The sequence below is a fragment of the Rutilus rutilus genome (assembly GCF_951802725.1).
Source record: "Rutilus rutilus genome assembly, chromosome: 1".
Lineage (NCBI taxonomy): Eukaryota > Metazoa > Chordata > Actinopteri > Cypriniformes > Leuciscidae > Rutilus > Rutilus rutilus.
The window spans coordinates 61,510,547-61,533,101 of record NC_140209.1 but is presented as its reverse complement, the minus strand read 5'-3'; the positions used below and the strand labels follow the sequence as shown (position 1 = coordinate 61,533,101).

The 22,555-nt window shown below is 36.6% G+C and overlaps 1 protein-coding gene across 1 annotated transcript; it reads left to right on the top strand.

Annotated features, from left to right (window-relative positions):
* Nucleotides 1–3,908: 3,908 nt before the first annotated feature.
* Nucleotides 3,909–16,235, top strand: LOC311298772 (putative short-chain dehydrogenase/reductase family 42E member 2; the record flags this gene model as incomplete). The annotated part of the gene is made up of 9 exons (XM_084422001.1): nucleotides 3,909–4,271; nucleotides 5,884–5,979; nucleotides 7,038–7,095; nucleotides 8,305–8,423; nucleotides 10,974–11,049; nucleotides 12,266–12,348; nucleotides 12,798–12,935; nucleotides 14,785–14,859; nucleotides 16,122–16,235. The coding sequence occupies 9 exons, from the start codon at nucleotides 3,909–3,911 to the stop codon at nucleotides 16,233–16,235; spliced, it is 1,122 nt and encodes a 373-aa protein (XP_084278127.1).
* Between the last annotated feature and the right edge of the window lie 6,320 nt (nucleotides 16,236–22,555).

Genomic DNA, 22,555 nt, shown 5'->3' with positions numbered 1-22,555 from the left:
ATGTAATTAGATTGCTTTAAGTAGCTAGTAAAGTAACACCTTATTTTTCAAATTTAAAAGTTATTTTGTATTCCCATTTATTGACTATAGTTCTCTTGTCCCCATGTTGAGACAAATCAAAGTGCAGAGGTGTTGTAAAAATCTTTTTTTTTAGTTCTAGAATAAATGTGAGCATGCATTTACTCATCTCAGTTGCACAAAAAAAATAAAAATAATAATAATTCAATATTTCTCACAATTAGTAAAATCAGTGAAATGCAGAATCAGAATTCTATGCAAACCTCCAATAACTAAATATGTTATGCATTTATTCTCACTTTATTGACCAATGTACTTGCTTCTGACTTTGAATGATTCAGTTAAACCATAAATAAAAATGCTATACATTTTTTAGTTTTTATTGGTGAAGTAGGCTAAAGTGTTAAACTTTCTTCTCCTGCATCCTCTTCTTCTGTTATTCAGAACAGCAGCAGCTGAAAGGTTTGTTTGAGCGGCGCCTCTTCTGTACAAGAGTGAAACTGCAGTTCCTTCATCCTGAGGCTTATTATTTCACTTTTGGTGTGAAAGGGTCTTTGCATTTGTCCCAAAATATTACTTTTTTGTTTTATATAAAAAAACAAAACAAAAAAAAAACAAGCCCAGCCCAGGTGAAAAAAAAGTAACGCAACAGTAACGTAACACGTTACTTTTCTAAAAAAAGTAACTAAGAAAGCAATTAGTTACTTTTTAAGGGAGTAACACAATATTGTAATGCATTACTTTTCAAAGTAACTTTCCCCAACACTGCTGATAGTTGATGTCTCTGTGTGTCTTCGACATGTAGGAGTTCAAAATGTTTTATGTATTTTGTGATTTCAATATTCTTCAAAATAACTGATTGTTGAAACTGATCTTATGCTGAAGATTCACAGAGATAACATTATTACTAATTATAACATTAAAACACATACAATTTGTGTAGAGCTTTTCACAATACACATCGTTTCAAAGCAGCTTTACAGAAAATCCATATTACAATTTAGAGTGATCTGTTATCAGAGTTATATTTATGTATCTGATTTATGTATTATCAGAAGTTATGTATTTCAGAAATGTACATATAAAAAATCACAGTTAGCTAAAAATTATTACATTGTTTAAATTAATACATTTTTAGCTAACTGTGATTTTTTATATGTACATTTCTGAAATACATAACTTTCAGAAATAGCTCATTGAAATAATGAATACTTGTTTGTTAACAACTGATTATGACATTTATAAAATATAGCATTGGTGCATGTTGATTCAGAGTTTGCATCATCTGAAGTCTTCGCAAGGTTTGTCTCTTCACAGGTGTTGGGCATCTGAAGTCTTCATAATAGGCTGGGTCCAAACTGGAGCTGACATGCTTTCTAGTGTAGTTTGGGACACACAGGGGATCTCGTGAAGCTGAAGTAGGGCAGGTGGGCAGCAGGGGGCGCTCTAGCATAACCTCACATATCTGAATTACTGTTTCCAAAGATAGACTTTCACACTTCACATTAACCATTGGCCCACTCAAGTATTCAAGGATTCAAATATCATACTATACCATGGTATTACCATCTGACACTGTATTTTATGTGAGGGGAAGTACAAAGTATATTAGTATTCTTTGCTATTGTGCATTTGTGATGCCAAAGATCTGATAGGCTACCTCTAGAGCAGATGCATCAATAAAATGCTTTTGCACTATTATTCAAGGTATTAGAGAGGGTGAAAAGTACTTTTTTCCAATTGTTAGATGTACGATGCATGAATGAATTAGTGAAATAAAGAGTCGCTCAAGCAAATGGGATGAACGCGAGTGCTCATTGGCTGCAGTGGAGGTTCGCGCGCACTCGCTGTTTTACGGTAACGCGCTCAGGTGAAGCGCGCACTCGCTGTTTTATGGTAACGCGCTCAGGTGAAGCGCGCACTCGCTGTTTTACGCGCACGCGCTCAGGTGAAGCGCAGGTGATGAGATGATTGACAGATGCAGAACAGCAGAGACACGAGCGAGATGACGCGACGCGCGCGCAGCTGACGGACACAACACACATATATGACCAGTGACTGACAGGTATGTGTCGTTTTAAAGTTTATCAACTATCGAAAACATACAATGTGCAGGTGCAGGAAAAAAACAAGGGGACATGCAAATTTAATGACTTTCTGTCTTTACCGGTATATCGATTACAGTCCCATTTAAGTAAATGCTAAATTTATTGTTATTTTCTACGCTTTTTTTAGATGCTGATAATGAAACGTGCATCTTTATAGAGCACTTTCGATTATTGTATTATTGCTATATCGATATTGGAGAAATGTGTAGTAGGCTAGTTTCCATTCTGGGTCACACTTTATTTTAACAGTCTTCATGTTTCCATGTGGTGATTACAGAGTCATTCTTATCAACTAAACGTGTTTTTTTTTTTTTTATGTTTTTATTATTATTATTATTATTATTATTATTTTGCTTATCACTCAATATTGTTCAACATCGGATAATAATACATTATTTAAAATACTTTATTACTTTTGAACTTCTAGTCCTTGTATTGAATTAAATCTGATGGTGTTGACAGTTTAAGGTGAAGACAAAATAATAATATTTTGTATATTACGCATTCATGATTTTCATTAAACCATTCATTCAGATAAATCATTTAAAATTATGGGAATGATCTAAAATAAAACCCAAACAGTTTCTTTACAGTTTGATCAAAAGAGTTGATGTATTTTTGTGTTGTATTCATTTGACACAAAAATATAAGCACAACGACCAAACATTAGCTATAAGAAAACTGTAAATTTCACCAGAGCCTGAGTGGAAAAAATCATCAGATTTAAGACTGACTTTGATATGCCTCGACTTCATAAATGTTTCCATAAGTATCGGACCAAAAAGTACACTTTACAATAAGGTTTTATTTGTTTATAGTAGTTAATGTATTAAATACCATATACTAACCATGAGCAATACATTTGTTACAGTATTTATTCATATTTGTTAATGTTAGATACAACCTTTGATCTTAATAATGTATTATTTCCCATTGGGATTTTTTTTTTATAGAAAATAGCAACAATAATATGATTGCAGTTATTTATTTCTTTATTTATTTGTTTATTTATTGATTTATTTATTTGAAGTGTTTATTGTAGTATAGTTGTATGTATGATAAACAACACATGGATTTCTTCATTTCAGAAAATGAATACAGCAACATTTTACGGAAAGGGCAATGGGAAGAGTGCAGAGTTAGCTGGGAATGATAGGGATTAAATTATAAGGATCTAATTATTTTTGGTTTGCATGAGTTCCAAGTATATAAATCTATCAATTTCTAAAAGAAGATTGCAATTAAATAGAAAAGAAAAGCATAATTTTATAGAAAAACGACTTTTTTGACCAATTTTCATTGTGGTACAGCGTTCGGCAAAGTTTCCCCAAGTGCTGTTTTACAACACACTGATTTTCACCGTATGGACAAAAACAGTTTAAATTTTTTTTCTAATATCCTCTTTTGTGTTGCACATGTGAGAAAGAAAGTCATAGAGGTCATGTACTAGTTTAGCTCAACCAATTACCAAGCAATGCTTCATTTTGTTCAGTCGGTGGTGTAAAAAGGTTGCATTAGCAATTAAAGAAAAACACTTCAGCGAAAAATAGTCATCATTTCTGGTTTGACTGCATATTCAAAATAGTGTATCAATGTGTGAAGCCTCGATGAGCAGTTTTTTGGGTAAGGTGAGTGTAAGGAAAAGTTTGTCTTCCACCTCTTTACATGGAGAGGTGAATTATGCATCGATTCATTCACTCACTCACAGGCGGATCTGTTTCACAGTGTCCGCCGGTTCATTAGACTCTCACTGTCTCTGATCGTCCCCAGACTGAGTGCGTTATGATGGAGAACCGGTCCTGTGCGTGTGTCCTGGACTGCCGTCGGCCGAGCCACAGCGACGTCCCCCCCCCTTTCAGACACCGAGCCAACGGGGCGGTGGGCGCCCTGTGCAACAGTCCCAACTGCGTGCTGGAGGGCCCGGATCAGGCCCGGAGCGGGGCCGGAGCGGGACCGGATCAGAGCCGGAGTGGAGTGGGACCGGATCAGAGGCGGAGTGGGTCCGGAAAGGTGCTGGTCACAGGAGGAGCCGGGTACTTCGGGTTCAGGCTGGGCCGGACTCTAGCCGGACAAGGCGCCACGGTCCTAATGCTGGATCTCCTCAAGCCGCCCTGGGATCTCCCAGATGGAGCCGTCTTCCAGCAGGTATGGGGAAACTGGAGACACTGGGTTGTGGAGGGGCTGTTGGGTAACAGAAGCAGGTGCAGTGCTCAAGCCTCCGGTTTCAGCACGCGCTTTCATGACTCGGATGTCTCGGAGAAACCGCTGGGCTACGGGAAGAGCCGTGAAAGTGAATCTGAAACTGCCATGATAATGTTTCAGCAGGTTTTGCTCGTGTTTTTTTTTTTTTTTTTTTTTACAGTTAATGGTGTATTATGGGTTCTCAGCTGGAGGGTCTGTTCTTATAGTGGGGGAAAAAGCAATGATCAATGGAACTGATAATAGTATTGTCATAGTTAGGATTTGAAAGTAAAGAGGGAGGAGAAAAAATGGCTATATCCTTGATGTCAAAGGTTGTGCTAAAGACAAACAAGTTGGACCGATGTCCAGGTTGCATGGCGTGTCCTCGTCCTTGAAAATCATGTACAAATCTGTCCTTGAAAATCATGAACGGCACTTTCATAAAAAGTGCAGATTATTCCCGCCAACCATAATGTGTTTTGATCAGTGAAATATTATCTTGAAATGTACAACATTTTTGTATTCAGTCCATGTCCCATTAATATTTTTTTGGAACATTGTGGTTTCACATGGTAATATGAATAACAGCAGAGGGAAAAGCAATGCATGATGCAACTAATAATAGTATTGTCATAGTTAGGATGGCAAAGTAAAGAGGGAGGAGAAAAAATATCTATATCCTTGATGTCAAAGACAAAGAAGTTAGACAGATGTGCGTGTCCTCGTCCTTGAAAATCATGAACAAATCTGTGCAAAAAGTGCTGATTATTCCTGCCAACCCAAAATGTGTTTTTGCACAGTGAAATATTGTCTCAAATATTGAAATAATTTAATTTCAAGCAAAACTTATAGATACCAAAATTGACATTTATTTTGTATTCAGTCCATGTCCCATTGATCATTTTGGGAATATTGTGGTTTTACATGGTAAAATGAATAACTTTTTTTTATGGTAATAACAACTTTCATGTTGAATTTGAAGGATTTTTTTGTAACCAGTGGTTTTATTACTGAGTTGATGTCCTGCAGCAAAAACAGTCGAGAACCAGTATATTAGTGAATAAATATAAGTATATTACAAGATGGCAAGGTTATATTGTTACAGTGTTGAGTTTTCAATCATGCAAACCATCATTTTGGTTGAGATTGACATTTCAATGTTTAAAGTATGTTGGGTCATTATTGAAATGTTGATGAAAGCCGACAGAACTCATGAGACTGAACCATCGTCACTTTGTAATGTTAATTCAATGCGATTAGTGTTGACGCATCAGACTTAACATTGTTTCAATGGTTGCTTGCTAGATGTTTCCGTCAATATAGAAATATTGTCTAAAAGTGATCAAAAGGTTTTAGGCAAACTGTTCTATCAGGTCAACTTATAGTCAAGAAAGTCAAGAATAATGTGAATATTCATTCCCAGTTTGGTTGTTCTAGACTATAGTTTCTTAAGTGTTATGGATTGAACAAAAATGAAATAATGGGAGAGAAAACTGTAATGAATGATTTTCTTTTGTACATCACTGTGATTGAAGGGCATTATGATTCTGTACATCTGTGTGTGTCTGTCTTCCAGATTGATATCCGGGATTATGATGCCCTGTATAAGATCTGTGCGGGAGTGGACGTCATATTCCACACCGCTTCCTACGGGATGTCAGGTCCTGAACAGGTCAGTGTGTGTAACGTGCATCTAATGAGAGCTCGCTCTGTATCAGAATCCACTAAAACACTGAGACTGATGCATGCAAATATTACTTGAGTCCTTTGAATTACAGTATATTAATATTTACATGTAGAACATTTGGTAACACTTCAGTTTAGGGTTCAATTCTTGCTATTAATTATATGTTTATTATCATGCATATTACTAGGATATTGGCTGTTTACTTATAATTAATGCCTTATTCTGCATGATCATCTTCTACATTCCTTAATCTGAACCAATACCCGAACTTAACAACTACCTTACTAACTATTAATAAGCAGTAATAAGGAGTTTATTGAGGCAAAAGCCATAGATAATAGTTAGTTAAAAGTGAGAATTGGAACCGAACGAGTGTGACTAAACATTTTAATGTGCATAAAACATGCCATATCACATCATTATTTTATTATATTCTTTTATAGGATAGATTTTAATAGCTTTAAAGTGATTTTTTTTTTTAAAGTTCACATGTTTGCCATAATATCTTTATTATTTATCATTTTCTACCTTCCCCAGTGTATGCGATCGAAATCGATAACACTTTTCATAAAAATCATATTTTCTATCAGTTTTACCTTTATGAACAAGTTATTTTTATAACATAGAGTCACAGTTCTCAACACTGCTGTCATTACCATCATGCCAAGCATTTTAATCCATCAGCATTTTATCATTTAGTTATAATAGAAAAGACAAATGACAAAAAAGTGACATTTTGAAGATCAGAAGTTATTCATTTCAAAATGTTGAGTGTCATTGTGTGGATCCATAACATGTAAGCTCTATCTTAACATAAAAAGAAAAACGTAAAGAAAAAAGAAGTTTGTTAATTGTAAAATTAACGCATAGTTGTTATAAGCCATAATTAGATACTGTATATTATGATGTGATAAATGCTTTAAGTTTCATTTTTCAGTTTAACATGACTATTATTGTTTCATTATAATATCTGAGTGTTTAGGGAGTGATGTCATGACGTACTGAAGTGAAATGCGCTGGTCATGTATTTTCTTGTTCTGCAGCTGAAGAGAAAGCAGATTGAATCAGTCAATGTTGGCGGCACGAACAATGTCATAAACGGTGAACTTTCAACATTTGTATCATTTGGTACTGTAACTATTAGGCCTGTTATTCAGATAAATGTTTCTCACTAGAGCTTGTATTCTAATGGTATTAGAAATATTTCCCATTGAGTTCATTTCAGATTTCATATATCAAAGGCTAAATAGAGTTGTACATTTATTGAGCTGTCCATGTAGGCATTATACAGAACGTGCTCTAGATTATAAGATCTTCTAAGATACCTTCTTTTGACCAGATTCACAGGCAACATCACATGTAGGGAGGCAATATTTGAAGGATTTGCGACAAGCTTCGCTAAAGAAATATTTAAAGGATTAGTTCACATCAGAATAAAAAATTTCGGATAATTTGCTCACCCCCACATCATCCAAGATATTCATGTCTTTCTAACTTCAGTCTAAAATAAATTAAGGTTTTTGAGGGAAACATTCCAGGATTTTTCTCCATATAGTGGACTTCAATGGGGTCCAACATGTTGAAGGTCCAAATGTCAGTTTCAGTGCAGCTTCAAAGTCTCTACACGATCCCAGCCGAGGAATAAGGGTCTTATCTAGACAAACCATAAGCCATTTTCTAAAAAAATAAACATTTACTTACTTTTTAATCACAAATGCTTGTCTATCACTAGCTCTGTGATGCGCCACGCATTACGCAATCACGTTGAAAGGTCATGCCTGTTCCGGTTCAAAAATGCAGGGAAGGGTGAAAAACTCCATCTCGTTTTCTCCTCCAACTTCAAAATCGTCCAACATCGTTGTTTTAACTTTTATTTATTTAACTTTTTTTTTTGTAAAGGGTGATTTTCAGTACTTCCGCCTTCCGTGACGTGAGACCTCTCAAGACGAGCATTTGTGGTTAAAAAGTATATAAATGTTTATTTTTTTTAGAAAATGACTGATGGTTTGGCTAGATAAGACCTTTATTCCTCTGATGGGATCATGTAGAGCTTTTGAAGCTGCACTGAAACTGCAATTTGGACCTTCAAACTGTTGGACCCCATTGAAGTCCACTATATGGAGAAAAATCCTGAAATTAATTTCTTTTCGACTGAAGAAAGAAAGACATGAACATCTTGGATGACGTGGAGGTGAGTAAATTATCAGGAATTTTTAATACTGAAGTGAACTAATCCTTTAACACAGAATAAGAAGTTTGATGTCATTTAAAGTCTGCTATAAGTATGTGGTTCTGGTTGGTGTGTTGTAGTCTGTACGGAGCGGGGCATCCCGAGACTCGTCTACACCAGCACAGTGAATGTGGCGTTTGCTGGCAGACCCATCGAGGATGGAGATGAAGACTCAGTTCCCTGCGTGCCGCTGGACATGGTGAGATGCTCACTGACTGTGCTCTGATTTATCTTGCATTTAGACCGTTTCTGAAGTACACATGTTGGTTTATTCAACTTTGAGACTTGTTTTTTGAACACCAGCCCTGTTCTAAAGGTGGCCCGGCTCCAGCTTTAAGCTGCAAGGAGCAGATTTTGAAAGGGTGATTGGGTGGCTAGGCTCCTGTTTGGGTGGCCAGGCTTCTGAGTGGGTGGGTCAAGCTTCTGATTGGGTGGCTAGGCTCTTGATTGGGTGGACAGGCTTCTGATTGGTTGGGCCAGGCTCCTGATTGGGTGGCCAGGCTTCTGATTGGGTGGCTAGGCTCCTGATTGAGTGGGCCAGGCTTCTGATTGGGTGGCCAGGCTTCCAATTGGGTGGCTAGGCTCCTGATTTGGTGACCAGGCTTCTGATTGGGTGGGTCAAGCTACTGATTTGGTGGCCAGGCTCCTGATTGGGTGGTCAAGCTTCTGATTGTGTGGTCAAGCTCCTGATTGGGTGTCCAGGCTTCTGATTGGTTGGGTCAAGCTTCTGATTGGGTGGTCAATCTCCTGATTGGGCGGCCAGGCTTCTGATTGCACCCAAGCCCGAACCCCCGCCATTCAAAAGTCTTTTTTTGCTAAACACAATATTGCCTACTTTAAACTTAAATATTAAATCTTATTACTTCAGCTAATTACTTACCCTTGCTCAAGAGAAAAGTTTTCAAAATCAACATCTGACCTAGGAGAAACTGTGATCTCTTACAGCACAATCAGTTTTGGTAACACTTTACAATACATGTGCACTAATATGCATTATAGGGATAGTTCACCCAAAAATGAAAAAAATAGCCCATGATTTATTCACCTTGAAACCATCCTAGGTGTAAATGACATTCTTCTTTCAGACGAATACAATCAGAGTTATACCAAAAACGTCCTGGTTCTTCCAAGCTTTATAATGGCAGTGAATGGGTAGATTTTAAAAATGATTAATAAAGGCCTTCTGAAGTGAAGCGATGCATTAGTGTAAGAAAAAATCCATATTTAAAACTTTATCGACTAAAAAAAACTAGATTCAGGCAGATGTCTGACTTATGCCAAAAGAGTAACACTTGACGATGTATGACGTAGGATGTAGGAGTAGCGTAAGCTTTGACGCCTCTCGCAGTTCAATCAAACAGGGCTGGGCAACTGCGTTCGTCATTACGTTGTGCGTCAAGTTCAAGGGTTAGTCTTTCGCCGTAAAATCGATGCGTACGGCCGTCAGCAAACACTGATCACCATAATGGTGATGTGAAACCAAACATTCCATAAAACATTAACATCTAAACTTCTGTTTATTCTCAATAAGAACTTTAGTAGATGTATGACAGAAATAAAGTCAAACTGGTTAGTAATAAGTGCAATAATGTGTAATGGCTGGAAGTCAGTAGTTTTTCTTGTTTCTCTTTTTTCTGTTCTTGTTTCTCTTTCCTTCGCTGATTGTGCTTATTAACATCAGGTATCACCACTAATGCCCAATCATCACTTAATTAATCACTTAATTATGGGGTATTTTATTATGGGATAAGCACTTAACTGCTTCAGTGTTCATTTTAACACCCTAAGTTGGACACATATTTACACTGAGGGGTGTTAATTTAACACGGGAGATTTTGCGGTGCTTGAACGCAAATGCAAATCAGATGTTTAATTTAGTCGGGATTCTTTTCACCGCTCAAAACGTTGGAGTTGTCGACTCAAGGACGCAGCTCATGTCTACACCGGTGATTTGCGGCACATCACAAAAAAGACAACAACCCATTATAATCAGTGATGCTATCTACTGTACACTGGATGTACTGATCTGTTACGTTACTGACCACTGTGATCACAGGCATGAGAAGTGGATGACTTTCACTAGGGATTAGTGTGTCATGGTGAAGCTCGACTCGTGCTCTTCTCCTGTGTGCTCCGGTTCACTGTCCAGAAGAACAGTAGACTGAAGTTAAGGAAGGTTAATGGAATCAAATTAGTCCATCCGACACCTCACTCAAGTGAGGTGCTACACAAGTCACCCGCTTTTGTCTGCCCAAACGTCATACATGAATACATAACATCTGATGAATCATACAACGGTACAGCTTACAAACTCGGATTTCACTGGCGCTCATTTTCGGCTGAGGTTGACTAATGTGTGATGACTTTCACTAATGGCTGAAACAAGCTATCTATTTATTAGTTGGTGTGTTTAAGATAAATTATTTCTATGGAATTAGAATTAGAAAATATAACATTATGTTCATCATAATTTTTACCATGCCTGGGCTACAAATTGTGACCATATTGATAGCTTTTATATAGTATATTGCGGTTTATAATATGTTGTGGTCAAATATTTAAAAAAAGAATTCAAATTTATCAAATTAATTGAACACTTTGTAGTCTGAGCATTTTTATTTGAGAATTGACATCCTATATTTAATTTGAGGACTACTATCCCATGACTAAGTCATTGTACAGTTTACAAATGATCATCAAGTCTTGTCATTTATTTAAATGTAAATTTTATTTTCGTTCTCTCTTGAAGCACATAGACCATTACTCCAGGACTAAAGCTATCGCCGAACACATGGTGCTCGCGGCCAATGGAAGACCAACAAAAGGTACGGAAATGGAAACTTGTTGATCTCTGAAGTCAATCCTGTTATTGGGCACAATAGCAATAAGCGCAAGTGGTGTCATGTACCCCGATCATATTGTGTGTGTGTGTGTGTGTGTGTGTGTGTGTGTGTGTGTGTGTCTACTTCTGATGAGGTACTGAGGTAACAGCTGCTATGGTAATGACCACAGCCTGCAACCCAACCCAACCAGGGGTGCGTTTCCCGAAAGCATCGTTGGCCAACTATGGTCGCAAGTTCATCGCAATGTCCATTGAACTCTATTGGTAACGACGGAACTTGCGACCATAGTTGGCCAACGATGCTTTCGGGAAACGCACCCCAGACCTGTTGACACTGTTTTAAAATTAGACCTAGTCTTAACAATAAAGCCGAGCACGAGGGAAGCTTATTCTGTGTGTGTGTGTGTGTGTGTGTGTGTGTGTGTGGGCTCTGCGCTAATAATTGCACACCTCCTTACAAAACCAAAAAGGGAGAAACAACTTTTTCAGGAACATTGCTATTTCAAGCATGCAGATCAACATTAGATTTCTTTGATATCATGAGTAAAAACATAAAAGTAATAGAAATGATATATTGGCCAGCGCGGCTGTTGTGAAATTTGGTTAAAATTACTGCTGAAAGTACTGACAAGCATTCATGGCAAACTAAAATATACTTAAATGTAATTTCTACTGAAACATTTCATGTATTTAAACGAATTACACATTTGTTGCAATTTATCCATCCATCCACCCAAAACCCTTAAATGGTCTTTATGTGGACCAATATTTAATAAATATTATATAATTTGCTAGTACACTTTTAAGACTTGAAGTACACTACAAGTGCACATTAAATACATTGAGTACACTTCTTTTTCACAAGGAAAGGAATGCTTGTGTAATGTAATCATTTAGTACCATAGTAAATATCAAAGTACCATAGAATTGCCATCTATAGCCATTATTATACTATGGTACAACCACAGAACTCTTTTGATAATGTTATATATCTCTCTAGCGGCACATGATGGCAGTACTGACAACGTAAAAAAATCTCATATTGACTGATTGATCACTAGTCAAAACTGGATATTTGGTTAAATAATAAAATCTTGTTTAGATTATATGTAGGCATCTTTTAATTTATTTGTGAATATGAAAAAAAAAAAACAGGTCATGGTTAAACTGCTTATAATACTGAGGTATTCCTGTGATAGGTGGTGGTCTTCTACAGACGTGTGTCCTACGCCCCTCTGGTATCTACGGTCCTGAAGAGAGAAGACATTTACACAGGGTGATGGTGAGACCCCTCTCTCTCTCACACACACACACACACACACACACACACCCAGACAGTTGTACAGGCTCAGCTGTGCCAGTGTTGCCCAGAGCTGTACAATATTAATGAAGTCTGTGAGAAGCTCCTGTTACAGCATGTGCTTGTGCTGTATCTACTGTACATACAGTCTGTGCTTCCTCATGTAATCTCTTGTATTCTACTCACCCGATCAGTTTTAAAGGTGGGGTAAGCTATATTTCAAAAACGCTGTTGGACATATGAAATCAAACCAAACTTCTTCATTGCTCCGCCTCCTAATCTCATCCTCCAATCCTAAGTGCCCTGCTCCGAGTCGGCCTCGAACCCCAATCTTGTTTTTGCTTGGAGGATATCGGGGCCTTTAGAGGGTGTTGTTAGCTCTGTGAAGATCTGTTGAATGCAGAAACATGGTTTTATGATTCTCTTCTCAGGTGAATGTGGAGCGGAGGTTGTTCAGCTTCTGTTTTGGAGACCCTAATGCCAAGATGAACTGGGTGCACGTGGATAATCTGGTGACGGCTCATGTTTTAGCAGCAGAAGCACTCACTGCGGAGAAAGCCTTTCTGGCGGTATGTGTGGCATGATATTTTTATTGCGATCATTAGTATTGAACCCAAATTATGCATAATGTATTTGTTTATTTGTGTAATTTGTTTTTTTGGAGTGGACAGGCCTACTTTATCAATGATGGGGAGTCTGTCAATGTCTTTGAATGGTTGACACCTTTGGTATGTAGCAATCAATCCAAGTACAGCCAAACCAAAATGTATTCAGACACCGTCAACATTTCTCACATTATCACAGTTTATTCACTATAAGTGGTAATAAAATATGCCAAGAACTCAGAATTATCAGATCAGTTGATATTTCACTGGTTTTGTCCGTCCTTCTCCCATATGGAAAAGGTTTGCTAAAAACTCCTGTGATTCTTATATGTTCCAACAGAATATTGTAAGGGACATATCTGCTGGAAAAACCACATATATAAATTGTATAATATTAGTGTATTTTTAATCATATTATGTCATATATGTCCTACATACAACTGAAGCCATATAGATTTTCATGATGTAAAAACATAGGAAAATAATGCTAATTTAATATGAATGTCCAGGCTGGACGTGTATAAAACACAGTGCAGTTTACCAATCAGTATAAGGCTGTACTTCACTCATGCTTGTTCTTATCTTGTCCTAAGTCAAGCCCTATGCCTCTAGTCAATCATGGTTACTGTATATACTGTATAATCAGCCTTAGATGAAACACAACATTTAAACTACACACACAAGCACACATTTATTAGAGTGTGTTCTACAAGATACAGTTTCATATTTCACATATAAATAGTTTTCATTTTAAATCCTGCATCACCAGATTTCATTTTCATTTGTAAAAATTTCTCTAAACATTATCACAGTACTATGGTATACAACATGCAGTTCTATTCTTAACATATAACTTTCCTAAATGTCGAAGTGATTCTTATGGGTAAAATAAAAAATAAATTCTAAAAAAAATAATTCAGTGGCTTAGTAAATATCACAGCAATAATTATAAAGTTAATTATTGCTGTGATATTTACTAATAAAATCTCTGAATATCATTTACTTGATAGTTTGAGTTGAACATACCGAAATAGGCTAATTGACTAAAACTCCAACAATTAATTTTGTCTGAAATTTACAGTTATATTTAAGTTTGAAGTTTTTCACTAAAATAATTTAGTATTCGACTAACCAATTCTTTATTTAAAATACACTGAGCTAATATATTTGTGAAATTTCCATCACCATATTTGAGAATGGATAATTAAAATGATCTGTTTCAAGAACCACAAATATTACTTAAATAAAATCAATATTATTAATATTTAACACGCATAAGAAATTTACGGAAGCGTATTGCATTCACTAGAGAAAAAAAAATGACTCTGTTTTTCTGAATTAACGACTTAATTATCTCAGAATTACGAGATAATTTTTCATGAAAAAAAAGTTTTTGCTCTGTTTTTCTGAATTAACGAGTTAATTATCTCAGAATTATGAGATACGTTTTTCTTGGAAAAATTTTTTTCACTGTTTTTATGAATTAATGAGTTAATTATCTCAGAATTATGAGATAATTTTTCATAAAAAAAAATATATTTTGTTCTGTTTTTCTGAATTAATGAGATCCCTCAAAATCCTGCCAGGAGCTCTATTTTAGCTGGATTGCATGGAAGTAAACATGTCCCAGCTTTCAAGTTTAATCCGGTTTTATTTTACTTTGGGTTTGAGACATTGGGAGATACTGCTGTCTTTAAGTAATATAAATGGTATTGTTATTAGTGCGTCAACTTTGCGCAGACACCTCAAGACTTTGCGCCTGTTCAGACGAAAAGAACATTCTGATCTGCTTGACGTTGCTGTGTTTCTCCAGGATCAGTTAAACCGATATGGTATGCTTCACGGATATAAGATGATGCATCTGAAATGCATTCAGGCTGGCTACGTGGTGACACAAGAGACAATCAGGCAATTGTTGAAAATACTGGATCCCCATGGAGTGCACCTTAGGCGCCGGAATCGTCTTCGGCGACGTTTGTATCATAATCCAGGCCCGAACTTTTTATGGCATGTTGATTCATATGATAAACTTAAACCATATGGGATCTGCATCAATGGTGCAATCGACGGGTTTTCACGAATGATGATATGGCTACATGCATACTCTACAAGTAGTGATCCCAAGGTAATCGCTGGATACTTTATTGATGCGGTGTTATCAAGGAATGGGACAGCCACCCGAATTCGCTCAGACTTGGGGACAGAGAACTGTTACATGGAACAGATGCAGAAGTTCTTGAGACATGATCATACGGACGATTCTTCGAGAAATTGCTATTTGTATGGCTCAAGCAATCATAACCAACGGATAGAGCATTGGTGGGGATTTTTGAGGAAGCAGCATGCACAGTTCTGGATCAACCTATTTCAAGATCTAAAAGATTCTGACGACTTCTCCGGTGACTTCCTTGACAAAAGTCTAATACAGTTCACATGTCTTGAAATAATAGAGGTAAGAAATGTGCTTTAGACATGTAAATTGTGATATGTTATTCAGCTATAGATTTTGTCAATACACCAAAATGTTGTGACATGCAGCATAATTATCTCATTTCATAGGTCTAACAACTGTTCCATAACAGAAGCAAATGGGCGATAACCATTAGTTATTTAATTAGATTATTACATTTATTTGTAGATCACAATTTTTCCTACATATTTTACTTTTTAAGAGATAAGTGGACCTCAGTATAAGTAGTTAGAATTAGCAGCAGCCTAGAGTAAATGCTTTTTCTGTGTCCATATTTGACTAATAATAATGCCAAAAATTGCACTTCAAATGAACATTTCTGAGAAAAATGTTTAATCTTTAATAGTCTTTAATAATGAATATATGTCCAAATTCAAACCTTAATACATGCAAGTAATTATGACTGAAAACATCCAGCAACTAGGGAATACACAGCCATGGATATATGTTTATATATATAGGGCTATACAGCCATCTACTGGTTACACAACAGTATTACAGATGATAAATGCTTCATGACTCCCGAGGTAAATATTTAGGCTAGTACTGTAAAATCCCTTAAAACATTTATATAATTTGTTTGGAATAAATATTTTAAGTCTGCAACTTGTTACTGTATGTGGGAGTTCAAAGCAGTTTGTATTGTTAGATTATAATACATTTCCTCTCTCATTTTCCAGGGAGTGGAGCAACTTTTCCATAAACACAATTCTGATGCTGACACAGAGGATAACCCGGGGGACAATTCTTGTGTCACAGTTGATGTGTACATCAAGACATTTAAAGGAATATAAATAATAATAGAAGTTGGTAAATAAACAATATACATGTAAAAAGTATAAATATAGACAATAAAATATGAAGGAGAATTATAAAGGACTATGGATATGCAGCCTACAAGATTTACAAGATTTACAGTACTAGTAAATAAATAGAAGCAGAACTGCAGCAAACTATATTGCACACTGAATATTAAAACAGAGAATATTGCACATAATGTGAAGTATTGCACTACAGGGTCCAGTTTAATAACAAATGGTCCATGTGTCAGACACTTTAATATCTTGAGGCCATGAGTTACTATCTTGAGGCCACGAGTTACTATCTTGAGGCCACGAGTTACTATCTTGAGGCCAAGAGTTACTATCTTGAGGCCACGAGTTACTATCTTGAGGCCACGAGTTACTATCTTGAGGCCACGAGTTACTATCTTGAGGCCACGAGTTACTATCTTGAGGCCACGAGTTACTATCTTGAGGCCACGAGTTACTATCTTGAGGCCACGAGTTACTATCTTGAGGCCAAGAGTTACTATCTTGAGGCCACGAGTTACTATCTTGAGGCCACGAGTTACTATCTTGAGGCCAAGAGTTACTATCTTGAGGCCAAGAGTTACTATCTTGAGGCCACGAGTTACTATCTTGAGGCCACGAGTTACTATCTTGAGGCCACGAGTTACTATCTTGAGGCCACGAGTTACTATCTTGAGGCCACAAAATAGTTATAATTCATTTTTTTGACAAAGTGGGACTGGGGGGCTCCGTAAATATATGTTCAACTTTATTGAAAATATTTATATAAAGTATATTCAACATTGTTACTGATTTTTCTGCTAAGCAGTCAGTTTGAGAAGCATGTCATTGGTTAAAGGGATAGTTCACCCAAAAATTTAAATTAGCCCATGAATTACTCACCCTGAAACCATCCTAGGTGTATATGACATTCTTATTTGAGATGAACACAATCAGAGTTATATATATATAAAAAAAATGCCCTGGCTCTTCCAAGCTTTATAATGGGAGTGATTGGGTATATTTTTTTGGAAGTCCATCAAAGTGCATCAATCCGTGATAAAATTGCTCGAAAATGTACTCTTTTGGCATAAGTCGACTAGCGTACGGCCGTCTACCGGAAGCTAGTTATTTTAGTTTGCTAAAGTTTTAAATATAGCCGTGTGGAGCACTTTAATCATGGATGGATGCGCTTTGATGGACTGCCAAAAGAATATACCCATTCACTGGCATTATAAAGCTTGGAAGAGCCAGGACATTTTTTAATATAACTCCAATAGTATTCGTCTGAAATAAGAATGTCATATACACCTAGGATAGCCTCATGGTGAGTAAATCATGGGCTAATTTTCATTTTTGGTTGAACTATCCCTTTAAACTTTAAAGGCTACCCATGTAGCAATCCATGAACAAGATTATGCAACAGAATATCAATAATAACAATATAATATAGCTGCGAGCAGCAATTATCGGGGTTCAAGTTATATAAGGCCTTTAAGCACATGCATAAAAAGATAATGTTTTATTTAGCAAGCCTGTTACCACCTCAATCATAGATGGAAATGACAATTTACAGCCAATACAGTAAATTTAACATAGAAAATATATAGATTTAAAGTTTTTTTTAACAGTTAATGATAAATCATTGGCCCATGGCAGACACGTTTTTTGAGATACGTCAATGTACGCATAGACAATCGTGGAGACTCGGACAAAGGCAAGGCATGCCAATTTACAAGTCAATCGGACTAACGGTTGCAAAGGTATGACCATTTTCATGTCTTTTCTATTTTATAGCGCCAACAAGTGGCCAATCGCCAAATTTTTTTTTACCGTGACCTTAAGTGGAACTCTTACATATGTGTGCCAAGTTTGGTGAAAATCTCTCATTTCCTTTTTGAGTTATAGCCATTTTGGTAAAAGAGGCTCCTCCCACTTCAAACATTTTTACACTCGTTTATCTTAACAACCATGAATCGAAAATTTCTACTTCTATTTTTTTTTTTTTTTTTTATAATTATTGCTAGTCAGACTCCAGAGAATCTTTCTGCACATTTTTTAAACACATCATACACAATAAAATAACATAAATAAAAACAAAGCTATGACATCATGTAAACACATGATAAAAAAATCAAATAAAATCAGCATGAATTTCAACAATGGTGGCAATAAAAAAGACCATTCGGCCATAGACAGTAAAAGAAATGGACACAGCGACCCCATTGGATTCAACGGAGACAAGTGAAGTCAATTAGAAGCACTCACTTCCTGATGGCTGAGCGTACTGCGCAGACTCAAACTGAGCTTGACGACGTAGATGTGACGTGAGCAACCCGTCTGTCTTCTAGTAGCTGTGCCAAGAGAAATCTGAATCATTCCCTTCCGAAACTTGCAGAGACGGAGAGTGTGAGTAGGAGGTGTCCATGAGCTAGGAGCAGGAGAAACTTTGGCTATGTATTCTGATTAATTATTTTCTCATTTTGCCTCCACGTCCCCTCGATTGCCCGCAAGCTTCTCCTCCTGTCCATACGGTAATCTCTCTACTGTGCGACAGAGAGTCGCGTGGTTATGACGCAATCGTTAGCCTATTTTTACAAAAACTGCTTCTATGGGGCCATAACGTAAGATACAAGGTAATGGAGTCTTTTATACATTTTCATGTTTCTTTAGAAATAAATAATAGACAAATGGAGTCTTTAAACGCCTCAGATGTAAAGTTATTCGCTGTCAAAGTGACAAAATGAATGGGAGTCAATGGAATGCTAACAGCAGGTGGGGGTCTGCTAATCAATGGCTGCGCCCGGGGAAGCTTCAATAACATATGAAACAGTGCCCCCTGCATTCAGCTGTATAAGTTATTCATGCTGCAGTGCATGCTGGGAGTTTTGTGCTATGCCGGCACCCAGCATGCACTGAAACAAATATCTGAGATGCTCTTTCAAATAAGTAACACAGTTTGTTTTCCCATTTATTAACTGACAGCTCTCTTTTGGCGCTTTTCCACTGCATGGTACGGCACGGTTCGGCTCAGTACGGTTCGACTCGGCGCGGAACGGTTCGGCTCGCTTCGCTTTTCCACTGCGTGGTACGACTCGACTCGGTACGGCACGGTTCGGTTCGCTTTAGCTCGGTTGCTTTTCCATTGCAGTTAGTACCGCTTCAAACTGGGTGGGACTGATCGTTATAGTTGCCGCCTCTACTGCCATGACATCATCGTAAACGCGCCACATTTCAAACGCACAACACAGGGGATGGTGCTCTTGATTCTCGGCATGTGGATGTTTTTAAATTAAATTAAACGTTCTTATAATGGTTTACTATATGGAAGGAAAATTCTTAACGTGTAATTAAACGTTGCGTTCATGTTCTGGGCTCATCTGATTTTTTGTACATAGCATAGCCTACTTTGTTATGAGTTTAGTATCATAATGATTAATAAATGCACGCACAATTATCCGTGAACTTGATTTGAACAAATGCCTTTCAACTTGTGTGTGCAAAATTCAGAATTAAATGAATGTGCAGCAATCTTTACAAATAGAGAGTCTAGGCCTAATGTACTGTTTTAAACTATAGCCTACTGCCATTAAAAAGGCGCATTTAGTTAATGTTATGTTATTTTTTTCCATCTGCCTATGTTGATTATGAAAAGTGAACAGCACGAGTAGAGAGACATGGAGCGAGTCAGACATAATTTTGACCACTTCATTAAGTTTTGTTTTGTAGAAAACCTTTCTTTAAAGTGAATTTCGTTTTGTATAAATTGTATCTTAATTTTAATAATTTTTTCATCAAACAATTGCCTGGATTGAATAAATAAGATGCAAAATAGACAATTTAACCATTGAGGCGCCCGAGCGGTCACTTGCATTGTACGTTAACTGGAGCGCATCTCATCCTCAAATACACAAAGCTTGAAGTGTCTTTAAACGAAATAATTCAAAACAAAAAGAAATAGGCTACTCTCTTATGTAATCCATTATGTGCATTTCTCTCTCTATATGGCGATCGTCAACTTCATCTTTGCCATGCACAGACACTGACAGAAAACACTATTTTATAAATAAAAATCAGTGCACGCGTTTTAATAAAATTACAACTTTAATTGTGATCATTAAAATAATTGAATATTAAATATTTTGTGGCCAAGTTTTGCTCATTTATTAATAGTATATATATAGGCTATATATAGGCCTAATTTTATTAAATTGAACAAGCGCAAAATTCAGCATTCAATCAAATATTCAAAAAGACTTAATAATAATGTTATTTCAACATAATAATATCTCGTTATTTCGACATAATGTGCGTGCAACAAGCAAGATGTGCGTTTGTAAATCCGGGGACGCGTGCAGTGATTTTTATTTATAAAATAGTGTTTTCTGTCAGTGTCTGGCAAAGATGAAGTTGACGATCGCCATATTCGTAGTAAACGCACCTATAGAGAGAAATAACATTATTATTAAGTCTTTTTGAATATTTGATTGAATGCTGAATTTTGCGCTTGTTCAATTTAATAAAATTAAAACTTTAATTGTGATCATTAAAATAATTGAATATTAAATATTTTGTGGCCAAGTTTTGCTCATTTATTAATAATAATATATATATATATATATATATATATATATATATATATATATATATACATACACATATATATACACACACACACACATATGTGTGTGTGTGTGCCCTCAGCACATGCATTAAAAATTATCCGGCGCCGCCCCTGACTGCAAGAAACAGTTTGCAAGAAACTTTTTAACTGCAAGACACAGCGTTGGCTGTTTAAATCTAGCGGGTTTGTCTCGTGCATGGTCTCGTGTCGCAAATACAATGACACTGGTAGTGACGATTCTGTCTGACCAATCAGTGATCTTCAGTGTTTCACGTCACTTTTTTGTATCGGTACGGTACGCTTGGAACCTCAACAGAGGTGGTACCATTTAAAGCGAGCCGTACCGTACCGTACCATGCAGTGGAAATGCGCCATAAGTGAGCCGTACCGAACCGAGCCGTACCGTACCATGCAGTGGAAAAGCGCCATTTAAAGGTTCTCTCTCAGTGCTGAGGTGTTGTAAAAATCTTTTTTTTTTTTTTTTTAGTTCTAGACTAAATGTGAGTATGCATTTACTCATCTCAGTTGCACACACAAAAAAACAAAAAAAACAATATGTCTCAAAATTAATAAAATCAGTGAAATGCATAATCAGAATACTATGCAAACCTCCAATAACTAAATATGTTATGCATTTACTCTCAGTTTATTGACCAATGTACTTGCTTCTGACTTTCGATGATTCAGTTAAACCATAAACAAAAATGCCTATAATTTTTTTTTTATTATTGGTAAAGTGTTAAACTTTCTTCTCCTGCATCCTCTTCTTCTGTTGTCCAGAACAGCAGCAGCTGAAAGGTTTGTTTGAGCGACACCTCTTCTGTACAGGAGTAAATATCAAGCATAGCGTTAGTTCTGGCAGGTCACGTTGGTCAAGCTCACATCAGCTGATCCGCATCTACCTATAGGAATACGACACCTATCACTGTATACATATATAAGCTCCTTCAGTATTATCAGCAGCTATTGCGTTCTCAGGAGCTAATTACCCTCCTCCATCCCCAGCTCCTCCTCTCGCCACGTCAGGATTTGACATTCTGATTCCCCTTGAATCAGAACAATTATCGAATATGTTGTACTTTTAAAATCTTGAATTAAATATATTTGCAATTTTCATGTTGGTTCTGTTCTGTTTACCCCAAGGGGGATTATTGCTGCTCTCCCTGCTCTTATCCATGCTAGGCTGCATGGATGCGCAGGGAGTTCTCGCCCAGAATGGAACCATTCCGCCAATCCAAACTGTATGCTAATTGTCAATCATATTTGACGGTAGTGGTCCTGACAGAACTGCATTTCCTTCAGCCCGAGGCTTATTATTTCACTTTTGGTGTGAAAGGGTCTTTGCATTTGCCCCAAAATATTACTTTTTTGTTATAAAAAAAACAAAACAAGCCCAGCCCAGGTGAAAAAAGTAACGCAATAGTAACGTAATGCATTACTTTTCTAAAAAGTAACTAAGAAACGCAATTAGTTACTTTTTAAGGGAGTAACGCAATATTACAATGCATTACTTTTCAAAGTAACTTTCCCCAACACTGCTCATGTTTGTGTGTGTCTTAGACATGTAGGAGTTCAAAAAGTTTTATGTATTATGTGATTTCAATATTCTTCAAAATAAAATAAGATTTTTGAAACTGATCTTATGCTGAAGATTCACAGAGATACATGATTACTAATTTTAACATTAAAACACACATAA